This window comes from Narcine bancroftii, chromosome 13 (genome assembly GCF_036971445.1).
Source record: "Narcine bancroftii isolate sNarBan1 chromosome 13, sNarBan1.hap1, whole genome shotgun sequence".
Taxonomy (NCBI): Eukaryota; Metazoa; Chordata; class Chondrichthyes; order Torpediniformes; family Narcinidae; genus Narcine; species Narcine bancroftii.
In genome coordinates this window covers 69,725,278-69,748,049 of record NC_091481.1, presented here as the reverse complement: position 1 = coordinate 69,748,049, position 22,772 = coordinate 69,725,278, and the positions used below count along the sequence as shown (strand labels likewise).

General features: G+C 43.1%; 1 protein-coding gene across 2 annotated transcripts in view; it reads left to right on the top strand.

Annotated features, from left to right (window-relative positions):
* LOC138748382 (uncharacterized) overlaps positions 1-22,772 on the top strand; it is a 63,403-nt gene that overhangs the window by 25,976 nt on the left and 14,655 nt on the right. The window contains exons 4-7 of one of the 2 annotated variants that reach the window (XM_069908481.1): positions 2,937-3,173; positions 4,966-5,082; positions 8,503-8,552; positions 10,579-10,785. In XM_069908481.1, coding sequence (XP_069764582.1) covers positions 2,937-3,173; positions 4,966-5,082; positions 8,503-8,552; positions 10,579-10,785 — 611 coding nt within the window. The remainder of the gene's footprint in view (positions 1-2,936; positions 3,174-4,965; positions 5,083-8,502; positions 8,553-10,578; positions 10,786-22,772) is intronic. The other variant, XM_069908482.1, reaches the window with a different exon arrangement.

Sequence of the window (22,772 nt, the reverse complement as noted above, 5' to 3'; positions counted from 1 at the left end):
ATTTTATTCATTCTGATTGGTGGTGAACCTGAACCTTTTTAATCTTTAGTATTTTTAACTCTCAAATTCCAGTTGTCAATTTTAATATTTTTAATATTTTTCTTTTTGTTCTGTGTCTCTCTAACCCACTAACCAATCTGACCACTGTGCCTTCCATTTGCATTGCTTCACACGCGTTCGAATTAATTTCTACCAAAGGCATATAAGATGTATTAAAGACTGCTATACGGAAGGAACTCTTTTGTCCTTCGAACAACTAAAACACAAGATCCAATGGGATCTTCTTCTATTTTCTCCAGCTTAGATTGTTCTTAAGAGAAAGATGGGGACCAACGTTGACCCCACTTGAAATTAGTGAAACGGAACGAAGAGTCTGGATGGGGAATTCACCCAATTTTTTTTTGAACATTTTATGTCACTATTTGTATAATTATAGAAAAAAAACCCAATGATTAAAACATTAATCAGATATCCATATCCAATGATACAAAAAATATTTTTATATTTTTTCTCCCCAACTCTCCTCACTCCCAAAAGTAAGAAAAAGAAAGAAAAGAAACAGCTACCATTTAATATACAATAATACCAGCCTATACAGTCATTAATTATTATTAAATATACAGCCATTAATAATATTATTAAAATCACTGATTGAGGAGTGGATAAGATAGGTGGATGGAAAATTATTCATAAAATCCATATATGGTTTCCAAATAGTGTGTTAAAAAAAAAAAAAAAAAAAAAAAAAAAAAAAAAAAAATCCACTCGATTCCTTTAACTATACATAATTTTTTCCCAAAGGTATCTAATTTCGGATCTCATTATACCATCTACTTAATAACACTTCTCTATCATTTTTCCATGATTTCACTAGACGTTTCTTTGCAGTTGCTATTGCAACACTTAAAAATCTTTCTTGTTATTTATCCAATTTCAATTTTATATCCTTTTCATAAATATCCCCAAGTAAAAATATTATTGGATCCTTTGGTACCTTTCTCTTCATAATTTGCCCTAATAATAAACTCTAAAACCTTTCCACTTTTTCACAAGACCACACTGAATGCAAAAAGTCCCTATTTCTTTCGCACGTCGAAAACACTTATTTGAATAATTAGGATGAAGTCTGCTTAACCTCTAATACAATTGATTTAAAAAATTATATTGAACCATTTGATACCTAACATTTACTGTATTCGTAACACTTTCATTACATAATTTTGACCAAACCTCCTCCTGAATTTGAATATTTAAATCTTTCTCCCATTGCTTTTTTGATTTATATAAATCTTTTGTCTTTACAGTCTCTTGTAATTTTATATACATATTAGTAATAAATTTCTTAACAAATGTATTTGTTATTATATCTTCAAATTGACTTTATTTAGGGAGTCTCAAATCTGCTCCCAGTCTCTTTTTCAAATACATTTTTAATTGATAATGTGCAAAAATCGTATTATATTTATCTTTTAATTGATCAAAAGTTAAGAAAAACATCCTAAAAATCAATCTTTTATTCTCCATATACCTTATACCTTTACTATACCAATGATCAGGTAAAGAATGATTCAAAGTAAAGGAAGAAATAGATTCCACTCTGTATTGAAATTGTGCAGAAATTAAAAACTTATCTATCTGTGAATATGTTTTGAATCGAAAAGAATAAAAGAGTAATCTTTCATTTGGGTGTATTTTTATCCAAATATCCACTAAATCTATATCTTTCATCAAATCTATTACCATTTTTGCTACCTTACTTTTCACCATTCTATCTCCCAATCTATCTAATTTAGGGTTTAAAGCAAAATTAAAGTCCCCTCCCAATATGGCATTTCCCTTGGCATTTGATAAATTCATTAAAACATCTTGCATAAATTTGCCATCATCTACATTTGATGCATATACATTCATTAAGGTGCATTGTTCTGAATAAATCTGGAAATTTACCATAACGTATCTTCACACTGCATCTATATTAATATCCAATATTTTAACTGGTAAATTTTTATTAATTAATATTACTGTATCTCTAGCCTTAGATTAAAAGATGATGCTCCTACTGTCTCCACCCAATCTCTTTTTAATTTCTGATGTTCCTTTTCCATCAAAAAAGCTGTCTTTTAATTTTTTTTATATAAAACTAATAATTTTTTCTGCTTTATTTGATTCTGAATCCCATTAATATTAATACTAATAAAATTCAATAGATCAGCCATCTAATCTTTCATAAAATCCAATAACCGTCCAACTTTCCATCTCCACTCCTCCCACATCCAAAATACTAATTAAATATTTCATAATTGTTAAATTTAGGTGTATTAAAGAGAAAAAAAAAGGAAACAAAGAAAGAGACAGAAACCCTACCCCCCCCCCACAAAGGCGTACATTATTAGCAATGTGTCGTTACACGCCTGATCTCCCTGATCTGTAGGAGTTGTGATCAAAAACCACACCCGCCCACTAGGCCAGGCACATACTTTCACCTAACTCCCCGAAATTATACTATCTCTTGTCCCTCAAATCTACTCAACTACACAGATCTATTGTCCTCCCTAATATTTTCTCTTCTCCTAGACTTGTATCATTTTTTACATCTCCCCAACTGCAATCTTTCCGCTTCCTCTCTCTCTCTTCAGACATCTCCCAATTCTCATCTCATTTTCTCAGGCAACGAATCTGCAAACACTTTTGCTTCATTGGGTTCCTTCCCTCCCCTCAACTCTGCCCATTGTTGCTTCTACCTGATGAAGGGCCCAGGCCCAAAACGTTAGTTCCCCTTGACTTCCTATGGATGCTGCATAACCCGCCATTAGTTTCTCCAGCACGTTGGTGCATAGAGGTTGACCTCAGAGTCTGTAGATTTCCATGTTCTGACCATAAAACAATTGCACAAACGTGTTTGCAAAAAAAAAAGTGATTGCTTATTTATATTTCAGGAGCTTCTGAAAATAAGAATGAAAGGACAAAAGTGGGATCCAATTGTCTTGTTACTAGATTGACAGGAAACCATATGCAGGTAGTGTGGGATGAGCTACCTGCCAATAGAACCATGCATACCCAAGGACAAACAAGGAGTTTCAACATCAAGTGTAACATCAGCCATGATCGAGGAAGGATGCTAATTTGCCAATGCAAAACCAAGGACACAAAAGTTGCAAATTTTGTGACAGAAAGTGAGTAGTGGTTACTGATGAGAAGAATCCAGGTGTCCAGTGATGGCAGTATCAAAATCAGGAGTCTTTTCCAAAATGAAACCGAGTGGTTGCAATTTGCACCTTGTACACGGGACATGGACAATGTAATTCACCCACCAGAAATGGAGAACACACAAGAACAGGCCCTTAAACCCATGTGTCTGTGCTGAACATGATGTTGAAATCAAACACACCCGGTGTCTGTCTGGAAGCCACTTAAACAGTAATGTTGTCTCTTCTTCCCCTGGCAGCCCATTCCAGGCACCCACCATGCTCTGTGTAAATTATTTGCCCCCCAATCTCCCTTAAACTTACTTCCCCTCACCTTAAACCTTGTGTGCAAGACACTTTTGCCCTGGGGAGAGGAATCTGACTGTCCCACTCCATTAACGCCGCTCATGATTTTACACCCCATGATCAGGTCTCCCCTCAGCCTCCGACGCTCCCGAGAAAATGACCCATGTCTGTCAATACTCTCCTCATAACTCACACCCTCTAATCCAGGCCACATCCTTATGCACCCTTTCCAAAGCCTCCATGTCACTTCCTGCAATGGGGCCGACCAGAACTGCACAACAGTATTCTAAGTGCAGCCTAAACAAGTTTTATATCGTTGCCACATGACCTCCCTACTGTTATACTCAATACCCCACCCAATGAAGCCATGCATACCATGTGCCTTCTACTTGTGCGGCCACTTTCAATGAGCTATGGATTTCAGATTTATTGTCAGAGTACATAAATGACATCACATACAACGCTGCAGGACAGGCAGAATTACCACTTATTGGTAGTGCAAAAAATACTGTACACAGCATAAAACGTAAACAAACAAAGAACTGTGAACAGATAACAAATGTAAACAAACTGACTGTGCAATTCAGAGAGGATTTTAAAAAAAAAAGAAAATCAATAAAGTGCACAAATAAGAGATCTTAAATGGATCTGGAGCCCCAGATCCCTCTGTGCATCAATACTTTACAGAGCCCTGCCATTGACCATATATATGTCCCCTTTATATTTGGCCTTCCAGAATGCAACACCTCACACTTGTCCGGATTAAACGCCATCTGCCACATCTCTGCACATATCCGTGACTGATCTACATCCTGTTGTATTCTTTGGTAACTCTCTACAATCTTTTATTTTCCACTCCCATGGGTGCTCTGATGGGATTATTTAAAGTGGTATGGGAGTGGAAAATAAAAGGTTGAGAACCACCGGTCTTTGTTCTTCCAGAGTCCTCCTGTGTTTAAAGTTGCAAATGGTGATGCTGAGGAATTCTGTATGTTCTCTCCTTCCTCACCTCAATTGGAAACTCTTGAGCTCCTGCCGAATAGGTGGATGGAGTTCTAACAAAACTCTGATCACGTAATAGAGGAACATTCCAGTGCACTGCACACAGAGCAGTGGGATCTATAAACACACAGAAGAGGGCAGATGCTGGAACTGGGAGCCAACCAGCAACCCGCTGGAGGAGTTAAACCAGAAAATCCGCAGGCGCTAGAATGGTAGTTCATATAAAAATGCTGGAGAAACTCAGCAAGTTAGGCAGGGTTCTTTATGTAGCAAGTGCTCAGGCCCGAAACGTTAGTAATGTGTCTTTATCTTTGCTACATAAGAAGGCTGCGTGATTGCTGAGTTTCTCCAGCATTTTTGTGTATACTGCTGGTCGAGCTGCATCTGAGTTCCTGCAGCAGATGGTCAGCAGGATCTGTCTCCAGTTACATCTCTCTGCCTGGGTGATAATTGCATTTTTGTTTCTTTGAAGACGCAGACAACTGTAACTTGCCCAAAGGCAAGGCTGTGCTGAGTTGGAGCTTGTGTGGAGTTATTGGGTTATTAGCAACGGTCTTGATATGTGTTCTCATCTACTTCAGATGTAAAGGTAAGTATCTATGTGAGAGTGATCAGACAGATTTTCTTTCAAAAGTAGACTTTTAAAAATAAATTTTAATTATAGATTTAAAACTACGCAAATAAAGCACATAATGAAAAATAATTCAATTCAATAGGCATATAAAAAGAAAATATAAGAAAACCTCCCTGAAGATGACACTTTCCTTATTCTAATATACCCTAATTTCAAAGTCTTCCAAAGCATGACTGCAATATTTCAAATTTTGATCTCTTTAATCCAACAAATCAAACTCTGTGGCTGTTACTTTATGTAGTTATAATTCATTGAGAGAACAGATATTAATTTTGCAGAGCTTCGCCACGAGACTTTCATAATGGTGAATAGCAAAGCATTTACTGTATAAAGAGAGTTCTTTACACTCTAATAACTTAAATGTTGTCATTAAAAATGCATTAACTAAAGATTGCTATAAAACAGAGGTAAAAAAATTTCAAGAGATACAAAATTTAAAGAAAAATTTCTCGTGCTCATGCTTCCTTCACATCTTGTAGAAAAAGAGCAAGTGCTTAGTCTGGGCAGATATTATATCATAGTCACTATGGTAACACTACAAATAATAGTTCTCTTAAAGAGATAGGCACAAAATTAACTAAGAATAAAAAATACACCCCCCTTCCCCATTCTATCTCCCTACAACGAAAGAAAAGAAGAAGAGAGTAAGAAAGGGACAAGAGACCCTTAACAGAGAAACCTGTTACTTAAACATTTTTTATATACTGAGACCTTAAGGAGAAAGGGAACATCAGAGCCTCAATTTATTAATACCCATATTGTGTAAATAAGGGCTCAATATCTTCCAAAATATATAATATTTTTCTCTTAAATTATAAGTACAGGTACACGATCCTTTATCCGGAACTCTTGGGGGACAGTGTGTTCCGAATTTCGATTTTTCCGGATTTCGGAAAGCCAGATTTAAGCCCACCATAATTGTGCTGCTGTATCCACCCCACCACCTTCCAGTCGCCCTGCCGTCTCCTACCACCCCCCCGTCCCCCGCCCAACTGGCGCTGCCGGTCTCCCCCCCCCCCCCCCCTCGCCTGCCCGCCTCGCTCTGCCGGTCTCTTGCCCGCCCGCCTCGCTCTGCCGGTCTCTTGCCCGCCCGCCTCGCTCTGCCGGTCTCTCGCCCGCCTGACTCGCGCTGCCAGTCTCCCCCCCTACTCGCCCAACTCGCGCTGCCGTCTCTCTCTCCACTTGCTGGATTTTGGAGCTTTCCGGATTTTAGATGGCCGGATAAAGGAATGTGTACGTGTAATTTTTTCAAGTGGTATACAATTCCGAACTTCGACATGCCATCTTTTTTCAAAAGTATGTTATTAACAAAAATGAAATCCGTAGAGTCTTTTCACCCTCTCAGCTTTCTATCCGTGGATTCACCCATCATTGTATGTTGTTGAGTGCTCTGTTTCCATTATTTCCACCAATGCGACACTTTGTCATTACACCCCCTCTGTTGTTTAAGGGGCTTCTTCTTGGTCTCAGCCCCTCAGTGCCTGGTAATGGAAAGACTCTAGACTGTTGTCCTTCCCCACAGTGCCCTTGCGTTGGCTGTGCCAAGCCCCAGAGCATCCCTCGGCACATACTCCTGCAGCCTGGAATGTGCATTCCCTCACCAGCATCTCCGTGGGGTGAAAGACCAACAGGTTTTGGGCAGACCAAAGGGCGTCTTTAACTGAGTTGAAGGTCTTCCAGCAGTTCTGGATGTCTGACTCTGTGCAAGTCCCTGGAAGCAGGCCGTAAATTAGAGTCCCGCGCTGATAGGGATGAACCGAGACAAGGTGTTTCAGGTTGTTGTCAAAGTAGTGAAACAACTGGTCTTTCCTGAAGATTCTGACATCACTCTAAAATTTAAAATGTAGTTATACAAGCCATTTCAGCCCATGAGCCTGTGCAGCCCAATTAACCTACACCCTGGTACATTTCAAACGGTGGGAGGAAACTGGAGTCCCCAGGGAAAACACACACAGACACGGGGAGAATGTACAAACGCCTTATAAACTGCATGGAATCTGAACCCCGGTCCCGATCACTGGCACTGTAAAGGCCTTGCGCTAACTGGCAACTCTTAACTACCCCACCCCAACACAGCCGCAGTGTACAACTATCTGCATCCTCAACCACAAACAGATATTTGCCCTGGCCACTGGTGTATTCGCTCCCGGCCTCCGGTGTATTCACTCCCGGCCAACATAACCAGCTTGACTGTCAATTCTAACCCATCCATCCCCAGCATTTCCGAACTTTTCTTGTGACCATAACCACCAGCACTTCACAGACATGTCAGCCAATTCACAGCAAAGTTTAACCATTTTAAAAACAGCAACAACTGTGCTCCCTCCTGATCGCCCTGCAGATAGTGAAAGGTCATTCAACAGCTAATTGTAACTCGTTTTACAACCAACTGTTACTCCCCTGTTACCTGCCGATATTCAGCACAGAGCAGGCGCACAAACCTCCACAATGCTTTAATCAAACTTTCTCTTACTCTCATTCTTCCTGACTCTGTCTTCCTGTCTGTCTCCTCTTATTTCTTACTCTCCTTTCCCTCTCTCTCTTCCCCTCTCCTCTTTCTCTCTCACTGATCTAGCTCTCTCCACCTTTTTCCCTCATTCTCTTTCCCACCTCTCTTCTCCCCTTTATCCTCTTCTCCCTTTCTTCCTCTCCCCCCTCCTTCTTCACCCTTCTCCCCTCTTGTCCCATACCTTATCCTCTCTCTATTCACTCTCCCTGTTCCTCTCCCCTTACCCTCTCCTCTTACCCTCTATTTCCCATCTCCCCTTCCCCTCCTTCCCCCTTCTCTCTACTGTAAAATGACTGGCTTGAACCTCACTAGTAAACTTTCCATTAGACCAGCGTGTGTCCAGTGGTTTAAGCACCCATAAACCCAAGACCTCCGTGAGCAGTGTTGAAGGCAGAAGGTCGAACCTATTGATGGATTTAGAAGTTCTCTGGACTCCTCGTCTGACCATTGAGACTGAGATCCCCTCCGACATTGATCCTGGGACTGCTGCAAATTAGATTGAGCCCAGATTCTGAGATCCCACTGATTGATCTGGGGACTGGAGGAAGAAAGGGGGAAGTTGAATTACCCTGCAAGAAATCATTTTACTTTGGTTCAATATTTTAAATAATGTATATAATAAATAGTTTTGTATGTTTTTAGTTATTATTTTGCTATGAAAGGGGTGTGAGTTTATAAGGTTTGGTAGGAGTGGTTGGATTTGAAATGGTTGTATATGGACAGACGAACACATGTGACCTTGAGATGGTCAACGATCATTGGGTTGGTGGAGGCATTGCCCCTGGTTCCCCTTCCACCCTCAGCCCTCCACATGCACTTCTTGTCTGAAATAAACTCACTGATTGAATCCTTTGATATTTTCACAGCTTCGAAGAGCTGGTCTGACGCCCCACGATTGACTGAAGATACTCCCAGGGTAAGAAAATCTGGAGTTAGGCATAAGATAGATGAGCAGAAGTAGGCCATTTGGCCTGTGGAGTCTGCACTGTCACCCCATTACGAGCTGATCCATTCTCCCACAGCCCCACTCCCCATTACCTTTGATACCCTGACTATTCAGAGACCTATCAATCTCTGCCTTACCTGTAGCTACACCCAACGACTTGCCCTCACACCCGTCTGTGGTAATAAATTCCAAAGGTTCACCATTCCCCTGCTATCCCTCTGAGCCTCTTCCTTAAGATGTGGTTGGTGATCCAGCCAATGGATGCATCTAATCATGGGACACTGCTATGAGCAGCTTGAACATAGGACATAGAATATTACAGCACAGTACAGGCCCTTCAGCCCACAATGTGGTGCTGACCCATATATACCTACCAAAATAAACCAAAACCCTCCCTACCTCGTAGCCCTCTATTTTTCTTTCATTCATGTGTCTATCTAAGAGTCTCTTAAACATCCCTATTGTTTCAGCCTCCACCAGCACCCCTAACAAGGCATTCCATGCACCTACAACTCTCTGTGGTAAAAAAACTTGCCCCTGACTTCTCCCCTAAACTTCCCTCCCTTCACTTTGTACTGACGTCCTCTAACGCTTGCTATTTCTGCCTGGAGATAGAGGTGCTGCCTGTCTACCTTATCCATGCCTCTTATAATCTTGTAGACCTCTGTTAAGTCCCCTTCTTCACTCCCAGGAGAAAAGCCCTAGTTCTGCTAACCTTGCTTCATTAGACATATTTTCCAATCCAGTCAACATCCTGGTAAATCTCCTCTGCACCCTTGATGGGCATTACCAGTTGCCCCAATAACCACAAGGACCGAGGGGAACGATAGGCTTTATTGTACAGAAGACTTGAGCTGGCCCGGATCCAAGCTTCGGAAGTGCAGGTAAGGGAGAGGTGGCTCGACTTTATGGCCTAGGTCACAGGGGAGGAGTCCAGGGGAGAGTGTCATCAAGGGGCGGGCCAGCCCATGCCTTTACCAGCCAATGACTATATACAATCCATATTATTACAACCCTCTCCACAGCTTCCACATCCTTCCTGTAACGAGGTGACCAGAAGAGAACACAATATTCTAAGTGTGGTCTCACCAGAGATTTATAGAGCTGCAACATCACCTCATGACTTGTGAACTCAATCCCCTGATTAATGAAGCCCTGTGACCTTCTTAACTGTCCTATCAACCTGCACAGCAAACTTAAAAGATTTGGACCCCAAGGTCCCTCTGTTCTTCCACACTTGGTATCAGACCATTAACCATGTCCTCTGACTTCAAGTTTGACCTACCAAAATGCATCACCTCACACTTATCCAGATTGAGAATGTGATGGGTTCCTCCAGCATTTCTCCACATTGTGTTTTTTTCTACAATCACTGCATCTGCAGACTTTTGTGTTTCTCTGTGATGGAGATCCATTGGCTCTGGGGAAAGATGGCATGATGTCATCTGTATTGTATCTTGAAATGATTTCTTGCACTCTCTGGTCCCTCAAGGGGTTATTTAAAAAAAACTTAGACGTCCTGGTAGCAGGCCCTTCTGACCCATGAGCCTGTACTGCTCAACTATCCCAATTAACCTACAATTCCCATATATTTTGAAGGGTGGGAGGAAACTGGAGCCCCTTCAGGAACCCTGCGCAGACACAGGGGATAACATATAAAGTCCTTACATACAGCACTGGATTCACGGTCCCGGTCGCTGTAATAGCGAGCCAGATGGGAGGTTCAACCCAGAGCCAGTTTTCCTCTGGAATGTTGATGAAGGAACCTCTCTAGTACTTTGACCCGTGTCAATGGGAGATGGCCAGGGAAAAATGATATTCCCCACTTTAGATTTGCCACGATACTTCACAACTTCATTGTTTGTACTTTGGGAAGCCCTGTGAGCGTGAGGGACTTGTAGAGAAGGCATCTATTTTAATTGTTAATGGATATATTTCCACCCTAAATATTTATTTTGGCTAATGCAGTCTTTTACATCTTCTCACTCTTCAAAAGCACCAACAGTTGCCAGGGAACCGGTGGTTGCCACGGGACCAGCAGTTGCCACGGGACCATCGGTTACCGTGCGGCCAGCCTCTACAAAGAGATCAGCAGTTGCTCAGAAAGAAGTCCCTTCCCGGAGAACTGAGTTTGTCACCTCACCAACGGTGGCCGTTGGAGGAGAGGTCACCATGGACACCACAATTACCCGTGGAAAGGCAGGTGCATTATTCAACTTTAAATCTGGTAGCAATGGACAAAAGAGACAATGGACGATGCTAAGCATCGACAATAGTTCTGTGTGTGAACCTGACATGGGTCATTGTGCATTTATTTTCATAAAATTAGAAAGGCATTGACATTTTTACAAACGAATATTCCCGATGCTCCGTCGCCAATCCCACATTGTCCAGGGGACATCGCTGGAGGGAGTGGACATCAAGAAGAGAGAAAGACTCAGAGGGTCAGGCAGCATCTGTGGAGAGAGAGAGAGAGAGAGAGAGAGAGAGAGTCAACGGAAGGGCCAGGATGCCTTAAAGAGGAAAGGGGAGATAGGGAAAATAGAAAGGGAGAGGGAAATCTGGGGAGAGGCTGAGGTGAAGGTGGGAAGGGTGTTGAGTCAGGTAGAGGGAGAGACTGCAGGAGTGTGCTGTTGGGAAGTTTTTTAAATTTATAATTAAAATTGTTTTTAGATATACAGCATGGAAACAGGCCCTTCTAGCCCATGCTGCCCAATTTCACCCAATAAACCTACAACCCCTGGCATATTTTGAACGGTGAGAGGAGCTTGGAGCTCCTGAGGAAATCTCATGCAGACACAGGGAGAACGTACAAACTCTTTACAAACAGTGCAGGATTCAAACCCCGGTTCCGATCAATGGCAGTGTAAAGGTATTGCACTAACCATGAGGTTAGAGAGAAAAGTGGGAATGGGAGCACATAAAGGAGAGATGGATCCGGAGGGAGGTGGGAGTGACCTAACATCGGGAACGTCCAGGTGTTGGTATTAAGACGGACCAGGGAGAATATGATGCGTTATTCCTCAAGTTTACCTCTGGCTATGTGATTACAGACACAGTGATAATTAAAAAATTTGCAACAAACATGTACATCAAACTGCAAGAAAAGGAGAACGAGGAAACAAACGGTAAACCTAAACAAAAATGGGAAAAAGATCTAAACATAAAGATAAAGAATGAAACATGGGAGAAGCTATGCTCTGGAACTATGAGAAATACAATAAACACGAGGTTACGCATGATACAATATAACTGGATACACAGGCTATACATCACACCTCAAAAGTTAAATAAATGGGACCCAACAGTAACAGACAGATGTTTTCGCTGTAAAAAGGAAACGGGAACAGCAATTCATGCAATTTGGACGTGAGAAAGTGGAAAAATTTTGGGAAGATCTAAACCAGATATTAAATAAAATCACAAAAAGCAATATACCAAAAAACCCAGAGATCTTCCTCCTAAGTAATATAAGAAACAAAGAATTTGGACTTGATTGGGATGGAGCACAAAAAAGATTTGTTATGATAGCCCTAGCTGTAGCAAAAAAATGTATTATGTCAACCTGGAAATTAGAAGACAACTTGAGAATACAACAATGGTATATAGAAATGAATAAATGTATTCCATTAGAAAAAATAACATATAATTTAAGAAATAACATTACAATATTCAAACAAATATGGGAGCCATACATGAAACACAATAGAGAAATCCTACTGTGGACTTCCACCACCTAAAATGACAGAAGGAGAAGACAACGAAAAGAACTGACTAAGTAAAATTTCTTGTTTATTTTTATTGAGTGACAACATTGTTTGACAGGTTTAATGTATCTTATAGATTGAACTTCAAATAAATGGGGAAGGGAGGGAGGGAAGGGAGGGAGGAAAAAGGGGGAAAAAAACAGCACTGTATATATTTAAGAAGAAAAATGTATGTATCTTGGTCAATATGGTTTATAGTGTGAAAAATTAAAAAAATTTTTAAAAGTTTACCTCTGGCTTCATCTTGGCAATAGATGAGGCCACAAACAGACATATTGATGTGGGATTGGTGAGGAGAATTGAAATGGCTGGTCACCAGGAGTTGTGGCTTGGAGCTGCAGACAGAGAGGAAGTGCCAGGTGGATACTCTACAATCTCACCAATGGAGAGGCAGTCCAAAAGCCAAAAATCTGTGGAAAGAAGCTGTTCTTGAACTTAGAGAAGCTGGTCATCAGGCTTCTGTACCTTTTTCCCGAAGGTAGCAGTGAGAAGATGTTGTGAACAGGGGTCCTTTATGATATTGGCTGTAACCTTGAGGCAGTGGCTCATGTAGATCTCTGCGCTGGACTGGGCTAGGTTTGTTGCCTTCATTCTTGGGCACTCGAATTACAAAAGGGCCTGTTACCGTGCTCTATGTCTAAATTTTAAAAAAAGATTCAAGATTCTTTTATAGTCAAGCTGTGGTGCAATGTTAGCCAGAATCAGACACACACAAGGTAAAGAGTGTACAACAGGCTTTAATCCACAAAGACTTCCACAGAACCAGGCTGGCTGTACCTGCAGTAACTCTGAGTGAGACTTCGGGAGGCCGGTGCAGGCTTATATCCCCGATGGTGATTGACACCCAACCAGGTGGGGCTTGATCCATTCAGGCCGACTGATTGACAGCCGGCCAGGTGTTGTCCTGTCCCCTTACACTCCTGCAGGTACAGAGGTTGCCCCCTGCAGTAGGCCGGTGGTTACCACGACACAAGCACAAAATTTGTTAATTTTCCCCTGCTGTAAAGACACACAGAGAGGTGGTGCCACTAGCCAAGAGCCCTCACTACTGAGAGAAAGGGCATTGAGTGTCTGTGGATTCTTCTCTTGCACTCTCGCAACCTCTGCTGCTGCATGGCCTCCCGTCCTTTCCAGTGGTGACTCCAAGCTCCCCGTTCCCCAACACCCCACCCCCCAGTGCAATCAGGAAGCTGTCAGCGCCCAAGACTCTTCGGGAGCCCTGCTTGCCATCGGCTCTCTCGCGGATCCTGGCCCGATACCAGGTTCACATGAACTAGACACCAGCACCCCACAGCCTGGTGTGAGTCCTTTGGCCCCTGAGCTAATGCTGGTCCTGGTGCCCTGGTCTCTGTCCCTGTAGGGTCCTCCCCTGGCCTCTCCTTCGAGAGGGATGTTCACCCACTCAGGTGCCCTGTGCCAGTCTGCTGATCCCCCGTATCCCATGACACACGTGGTCTGCTGCCAAACACAGGCACCGCCATCTTGGGCATGGACCCCTGTAGTTTCTCCAGTTAAAATAACCAGCCCCTCCAGCAGAGGAGGTAATTGATGCCTGAGCTGGCATAAGTAAGTTCCCAGGACCAGATTGGATTTATCCCAGGTTTCTGAGGGAGGCTGGGAAAGAGATTGCTGGGCCTCCATCACTCAGCATGGATGATCTGGCCAAATGGCCTGATTCCCTGCTGTCCCATTCAGTGACACTGCATTGTTTGTTTACATGTGGTGGTTTAAGGTCAGTTTGTTTTGACAACAACGAGTGGGTGATGGCAGAATGGGAAGTTTTTTATTTTCCCTAGATAAAAAGTAACCCTGTTGTAATTATTCATTCGCCGGCCTCATCAGCAATGATAAGAGTCTCACTATGGAGCTGAGGTGGAAAATCTCATGCAACGGTGAAAGTAACAACCTGAGTCTTAATGTGGACAAGACGAAGGAGATGATCGAGGATTTTGCACAAAATCATTGAGGACCCCTTCCATCCCACACTTCCAGCTGCTCCCGTCAGGGAAGAGATACAGGAGTATAAGAGCCAGCACCACCAGGCTGAGGAACAGCTATTTCCCACGGGCAGTGAGGACGCTGAACGACCAAAGGAACTGCTCACACTCACCCTCCGAGACTCTCGTAATCATGAAACAATATTTGTTTATTTGTATCGATGAAATACTTGTCCTTCATGTGTATTGTTTGCCTGTACGTGTGTTACGTCTGGTTGTGTGTCTACGTGTTTTGCACCGAGGACCGGAGAACGCAGTTTCATCAGGTTGTACTTGTACAATTAGATGACTATAAACTTGACTTCATTCCATTTAACTCTCTTTCATCTGAAATCTTATTCATGAAAAGTCACCCAATGTAACTTCTTCTCAAGTTGCATTGACTGAGAATACAAATCAAAATAATGACCTCATGAGATTAGAACCTGCATCAAAGAGAAAATATAGGAAATGGGAAAAGAGCTTTACTACTATGTGAAGCCTTTAGATTAGGGTTTACTGTTCATAGAAGATGGGCTTTTGCCTTCAAAGCACAAGCTCTCAGCCTCAACGGGACTGCAGTCAGTACGAGAGTGTCCGGCTTGATCTCTAGGTCAGATGGTGGTGAGTACAGAGTCCAGCAGAGAAGATTGCTGGGGAACCCCCTTTCCTGTTGACCAGGAATGTGGCTTAAGGAATTTCTGAGGACCCTTTCCATCCCGCACAGTATCCATGACCCTGTAGCAGGTTGACCTAATGGTGGCCGGTTGCCTTGCCCACTTCAGTCTTCCCAGGGAGTGCAGTCGCTGCTGCGCCTTCCATCAGGAAGCAGGTACAGGAGCATCAAAATCAGGACGGGCAGACTGGGAAATCACTTCTTCCCACAGGCTGTGAGATCAGTATCCTGTAACCGAGTAAATTATTCCAAAGTATTTTACATACAATATATTTATTCTAAGTGCTAGCTCACTGTAGCTATGTGGTTATTACGCTGTGTGTATCATGTATGTACGTGTGTGCATCGTGGTCCAGAGAAATGATGCTTCACAGGTTGTGGTACGGTACAGTCAGATGGTAGAAAGACGAGTGGTCAGAGAGGGTCCTAGCATCTGCAGTTACTTCAATATTACTGCAATCTCTCAACTAAAGGTGCATCCTCACAGTACGGAATTCTACTCTTTTATGATTATTGTTGGGTGGCACGGTTACCATGGAGGTTACACAGTGCTATTACAGCACCCGTCACCCAGGTTCGAATACGGCGCTGTCTGTGAGGAGTTTGTATGTTCTCTCTGTGTCTGCGCGAGTTGTCTCCGGGTGCTCCGGTTTCCTCCCACTATTAAAAAAGTTCGGGGTTTGGAGGTTAATTGGTGTATTTGGGCGGCACAGGCCAGAAGGGCCTGTTTCTGTGCTGTACGTCTAATTTTTAAAAAATCTCCAGACAGGAATTCCACACAATTCAGTTATCAGCAGGTTGTGGAAGTATTTAGGCAGATACACTAATTTGATAGCTCCGTGGTTAGAGCAGTGGTCTTTTAAACCAGGGGTTGCGAGTTTGTTCCTCGCTGGGGCCTCATTTTTTTTGAGGGGCGCTGGACAAAGTGGCGACTCTGTTTTTTTTTACAGTGGAAAAATTAAAGAATTTCATGTATGTTACATTCTAAATGTAGTATTACATGACAACAATGGAACCTTTACCCTTAATCGCACATTTACTTTAGAACAGGACAACAATTTTTAAATTTTTTTATTGTATTTAGACATACAGCACGGAAACAGGACGTTTCGGACTTCGAGTCCCTACACCCTGGGTACATTTTGAAGGGTGGGAGGAAACCGGATGCCCAGAGAAAACCCACAGACACAGGGTGAACATACAAACTCCTTACAGACAGCGCAAGATTTGAACCCTGGTCCCGATCGCTGGCGCTGTAAAGGCATTGCGCTAACTGCTACACCAACCACGTTCAGGAAGCAATATCTTTGTTGTCCAGTGTTTGCATTAAGCTTTCCAGCAAACCACCACCTGCGAATGATTTTGTGGCAGTTTATTGGTGTTATTTTATTGCAGAAAGTCAGTAGATAACTGGACAATCCACTTTAGCTCAGATCATACAGGAATTACATGAAAACACATCCATGATAAATGCATCATTTTGTTTTACAAATGAGAATGAACAGGGACATACAACAACTGTACAACATTTCTCACATCATATGCTAAGGGTCTTTCAGGAATCTTCAGAACGCAAGCTTGACAATTTGATATCTTAATATCTAGAGAATACATCAAAGGTAATCAACAACATTAACTCAGGATCACAATGAAGCAGGGAATGGGATTTCAGTCACAGGCAGGGCTGGAGATCTAGTCCTGTGGTGGAAGGGAGAGGTACCTAATGCAAACACGTGATCCAAACGCACCCCCGTGTTTCTGACATCCGGTGGGGTTCTGGACTCTGAATAATGCCCAGCAATCTAGGTTATTCCAATCGTGCGGAAAATGGGATCAGGTTAAGTACCTTGATGCTTGGGCTTCTAATGGAGATGTCAGTGAGTCATCACTCAGTGCGGAAACAGACCTTTTGGCTCAACTGGCCCATGCCAACTAGAAAGTCTCACCTGCCCATACCCTTCAAAATCCATCCTATCCATGGGTCCATCCAAATGTTTCTTAAACGTAGCAATAGTGCCTGCCTTCACCACCTCCTCCTCCAGCAACCGTTCCATTCACCCACCACCCTCTGTGTGTAAAAAAAAAAAGTATATTTATCCCAGAACATGTTTGTGGCAGTTGGGGAAGTTAAATGTAGTTAATTAAATAAATCCAGAATGCAGAGCTAATATCATAGAACATTACAGCACAGTGCAGGCCCTTCAGCCCTCGATGTTGTGCCATCCCATATATTCCTATTAAAAAAAAAACTAAACCCTTCCAAACTTGTAAACTTCTACTTTTCTTCCATCCACGTGGCTGTCTAAGAGTCTCTTAAACAGCCCTATATTCCCACCTACCCCACCATCCCTGGTAATGAATTCCAGGCACCCACAACTCAATGTAAAAAAAAACTTACCCCTGATGTCTACCCTAAATCACTGGTTCTCAACCTTTTTCTTTTCATTCACAGACCACAAGTAATCCCTCTGCCATCGGTGCTCTGTGATGAGTAAGGGATTGCTTAAGGTGGTATGTGAGTGGGAAGGGAAGGTTGAGAATCACTGCTCTAGACTTAATTGCTACTGAAATATTTGGCTTCGGAAAAATTGTCTTTGGCCCATTTCCTTTGGAGTTATGAAACCGTGCACATAACAAATCAATTAGGAACGAATAAAACAGTGGTTTTCAACCTTTTCTTTCCATCTAAAGCAATCCCTTACTAATCACAGAGCACCGATGGTATAGGGATAACTTAAGGTGGTATGTGAGTGGAAAGAAAAAGGTTGAAAACCACTGATCTAAACTTTCCTCTTTTCATTTTTCTTCTTTCATGGCCCAGCACACAAGCTTTTCTATCAGTAATCATGAGATTGCTGGATTGTTGTAGAACAATGTGTTCCATTATGTCCTGTAGGGAAGGCCATCTTCTGCATTGTTTATACATAACTTCACGTAGCTGTAAAAACACATGGAAACGGTGGAGGAACTCAGCAAGTCTCACATTGTCCGTAGGAGGTAAAGATATAGTTCAGGTCTGAGCCCAAGGTGGTTGATTCGGTTACAGTATCTATCTGTGACCTGAATTGCCTGGGAAAGTCACTCAGTTTCAGGGAGACTCTGGGCAGGCAATTAAAGATTGGTCTTGCAACAATGCCTACATCTTGAAATGAATTTAAAATATTCTCCATCCAGTGTCAGGCACTGGAAGTTAATTTTGTTTCTGTTGCTGGGCAAGTGCAATAACTGTGATTTAGTTGCAAATCAGCCAAAGGGTCGTTTTTGGATGGATAAGGACAGAACAAAGTTGATGGGAATGGGCTGGACCTTTCTGGCGGTTCCACTATTTCTCACCTCAAGACAATGTACTGTCCTGCCCCCAACAAGGTTGATATCATGAGGGCAAGAGAATGTCAAGGTTGGACGATCCCAGGCAGGAATTCTCAACCTTTCAACAGATTTTTCCATTTCCAATGAAGATCGGGACATTACCTGGTTATTCCGAATGGTTAGAATCCAAGATGGATTTTTGGATGGAAGGAATCTAGGAAGAGTAGGATGGGCCAAGAAAGTAGAAGAGAAATCCATTTTGGCAAAATCGCTCTGAATAACATCGATCAGGTCGACTACCCTGTTCTTGTTTCTGAGTCACATTATCTTAAAACTAGTCTTATATTTAATCCACACTCAGAGAGTAAGACCAGGCATCCCTGCCAGCAATGGCATAGCTGGGGTGGGTTGGGGAGGGGGGAGAGTTGAGAACCACTGATTTAGCCCTTTTGAATAACAGTTATGGTTGTCATCGTCTCCTTACCCCGTGTCGATAACCCTTCATATCACCAAGCCCTGCCTTATAACACAATGCTGGAGAAACTCAGCAGGATGTGAGCCAACATGCTTTATATAGCAAAGATACAAAGCCGATGTTTCGAGCTTGAGGTATGAGCAAAATGTAGACAGGTGTCTGAATAAAATGTTGGAAGGCAATGTGGTTGTAAGACAATGTAACAGAGCCATTACCCCCCTCCCCCTGTTTGCTGCTGTGTCCTCCCACCCTTATCCATCTATTACCTCCTGCCTCTGGATCTGTGCTCCTCCCCCCACCATTTTGTTTAGGCGCCTGCTGACATTTGGCTCATACCTTGATGAGGGGCTCAGGCCTGTAACTTTGGAGATGTATCTTTATCTTTGCTATATAAGGGACGCCGTTTGACCTGCTGAATTTCTCCAGCTGTGTTTTTACTTCAACCGTGGTTTCTACAGACATTTTTTTTAAACCATACAGTGCAGTAGAAGGCCCTCACACTGAATGTAACCCCTACCATCCCCAAATGTTTTTGGACCTGGTACCCCAATTGTCCAACTCCCCTACACTCAGATCTTTTCCTCCTACTCGCAACACCATCTCACTCACTCCCTCTCCAACATCGCTCTGCTCCACCAAGGCATCACCAGCTCTCCGCAACATTTAATCCAGACACACTGTTGCCTACTGCCTGCCCCTCGCTGGAAAATCAGAACAGCTGGCGCCACCCCTTCTGTCTGGAATATCCCCTTGACCTTGCCACTGCCCGGGATGGAAGTAAACTAATGCAGTTATCCAATTTTAGATTTATTAACTCACAAAATCGAACCAAACTGAAAAAGTGCTTTTGGGAGAGAGGGGAAGAGCACAGGCAGCAAACACATTGGCTGCTAATTTTGGAAGGAGCAAGGGGTTCACGATCTGAGTAAAGAAAAATGTTGGGGTACAGCTAAGAGTTAAGGAGTCATCCAGTGTGGGAACAGGGTCGTCAGCCCATCCTGCCCATGCTGACCAAAATATCCCATCCACACTAGTTCCACTGCCTGCTTTTGGCCCATATCCCTCTCTAAACCAGTGGTTCTCAACCACAGTTTTTCTTTCCACTCACATCCCACTTTAAGTAATCCCTATGCATAGGTACTCTGTGATTGGTAAGAGATTGCTTAAGGTGGGATGTGGTGGAAAGAAAAAGTTTGAAAGCCTCTGTTTTAATCATACCTAATTGGCTCGTTATGTGGACGGTTTCATAACTCCAAGGGAAATGGGCCAATGACAATTTCTCTCAAGCAAAATATTTCAGTAACAATTGGGTCTAGAGCAGTGATTGTCAACCTTCCCTTCCCACTCATCCCACCTGGTGTTTCCCGTCAGATAACTTCTCACTGGTATTTCCTATCATGGCTAACACCTCACTGGTGGTTCCCATCACAGCTAATGTCAGATTTCAGGTGAGAGGAGAGACATTCAGAGGAGATCTGAGGGGTGTTTTCCCACACAGAGGTTGTTGGGTGTTCGGAACAGGCTGTAGAGGAGGTTGTGGCAGCAGATACAAAGCAATGTTCAAAAGGTTTTGGGACAGGCACTTGAAAAGTTAAGGCCTTGAAGGACACACTAGAGAGGAAATGATTTCTGGCCAAGCCACACCAAATCCAAATCCTGCTAAGTCAGTTGGAACCTCCAAGGCAGCCCCTGACAACACGGGAGTGGCTTTCTTCCCACCAGAGTGGGAGACTGTGGAACTCATCCACATGAGGAGTGATTGAAGTGCAGGGGAAAATTGATTATTTCAGGAAGCAGCAACACAGAGGATTTTGGGAGGATGAGAAGGAGCAAGGAGGCAGGAGGTCGGAAATGAAGCAAAATCAAACACAATTCATTGTCATATAATATTTACAGCCCACAATTTCAAAAAACTCATCAATTGACTTGTACATAAAGTGCAGTTTTACAAATCCAGTGAGTCTAAACTAAGCAATTAATTGCCACAAATACTAACACGTTTTTCCGAATAAATGTCTGCTCAGTCCTGAAATTCAGTCTAACGTTGAACAACATCTTTCACAGCAGCTTTAGATGGCACTCAGTGTTACTATAGAATGATATCGGGTCAGCGCGAGCTCTGCTCACAAAATCAGACAGCGCAGAACAGGGCATTTGGCCCATTGAACCCATGCTGACCATGAAGCCTCCATTTACCCTATAAGATATAGGAGCAGAAATAGGCCATTCAGCCCATCGAGTCTGCCCTGTCATTCAATCATGAGTTGATCCATTTCCCCACTCAGTTCCACTGCCCTGCCTTCGCCACATAACCTTTGATGCCCTGGCTAATCAAGAACCGAACAATCTTAAATCCTACTCATTCTCACCGATTCCTCCGAGATTCTATCACTCATCACAAACATGGGGCAATATACGGTGGCAAATTAACCTTCCAGCATTGGCACTTTGGAAAATTTATGTGTCTCCCAAAATCTAGAAGATAGACCATTACTGCACAGTACAGGCCCTTCAGCCCATGATGTTTTGCTGACCTACCAAAAACAACCTCCCTAGCTCAGAACCCTCTTCCATCCATGTGCTTGTTTTAGAGTCCCTTAAAGCCCTTAATGTTCCAGCCTTCACCACCACCCCTGGCAAGGCATACCAGACTCCCACAACTCCCTAAACATCCTTCCCTTCACTTTGTACAGATGTCCTCTAGTGTTTGCTGTTCCTGCCCTGGGAAAAAAGTATTGGCCATCCACTTTATCTAAGCCTCTCATAATCTTGTAGACCTCTATTAAGTCTCCTCTCATCATCCAAAGAGAAAAGTCCCAGCTCTACCAACCTTGCCTCATAAAGATGCGTTCCAATCCAGGCAACATCCTGTTGAGTCTCCTCTGCCCCCTCTCCACAGCTTCCACATCCTTCTTGTAATGAGGTGACCAGAATTGAACACAATATTCTAAGTGTGAGTTTTATAAACCTGGTGAAATTTGACCCTTTTTGCAAAATACCACGAGTTGGAAGATCTGGTGATGAAAACACGGTCTCATCCTTTTGTACGGATTATCCAGAGGTGACACATCGCTGTACCTTGCACTACTTTTCTAATATGAGTGGAGCTTCACTAGAAATCCCCATTACATGACAGCTCACTGGAAGAGATCAGAAATGGAAGCCGCCAATATTGTAAATGTTACTGACCTAAACAAAAACCGTATTGACAACACAATTTCCTGACCCCACTTCCCTCTAAGACTTTCGTGCAACCTATCTTGAATTCTCTATGCTGAGACACACAGGATAGAAACAGGTCCTTGTCCAGGCTGACCAAAATGTCCCCCCCCCCCCCCCAATCACCCTCCACATTCCACCTGCCTGCATCTGGCCCAGATCCCCCTGATAAAAACACAGTAAATGCTGGAGGAAGTTAGCTGGTCTTGCCGCATCCATAGGAGGTAAAGATATAAAAGGTGCTTCGGGCCTGAGCCCTACCTCAAGGTAGGAGTGTGGATGCAGCGAGACTGGCTGAGTTCCTCCAGCATTTCTGTGTTTTCACTACAATCACAGCATCTGCAGACTTTCCTGTTTCACTCCATACCCCTCGAACCCCACCTTATCCACGTATCCGTCCAAATGTTTCTTAAACATGGCAGGAGTCCCTGCCTCAATCCCCTCCTCCGGCCGCATGTCCACACACCCACCATCCTCTGTGTGAAGAAAAGTAAATGTTCATACTGAGCACTTTAATAGAATAACTCCAGTTAAAACGTGGATCTGACAAATATTTCCACCAATGTTGAAGGGAAAAGCCAAAAGTACTCAAACAAAAAAAGCTCTTTCCTTAAAATGCAAGCCCCTGCCAGGTTACATATCGATGTGGTGGACATCAGATTTCACAGTGAGCCCCTTCTCAATTGGCCTCACCCTTGACACCAGGAGTTGGGAATCCCCACCCCCCAACCCAGGCCAGGGAAGCTTGCACAGTTGGTCAACAGATCA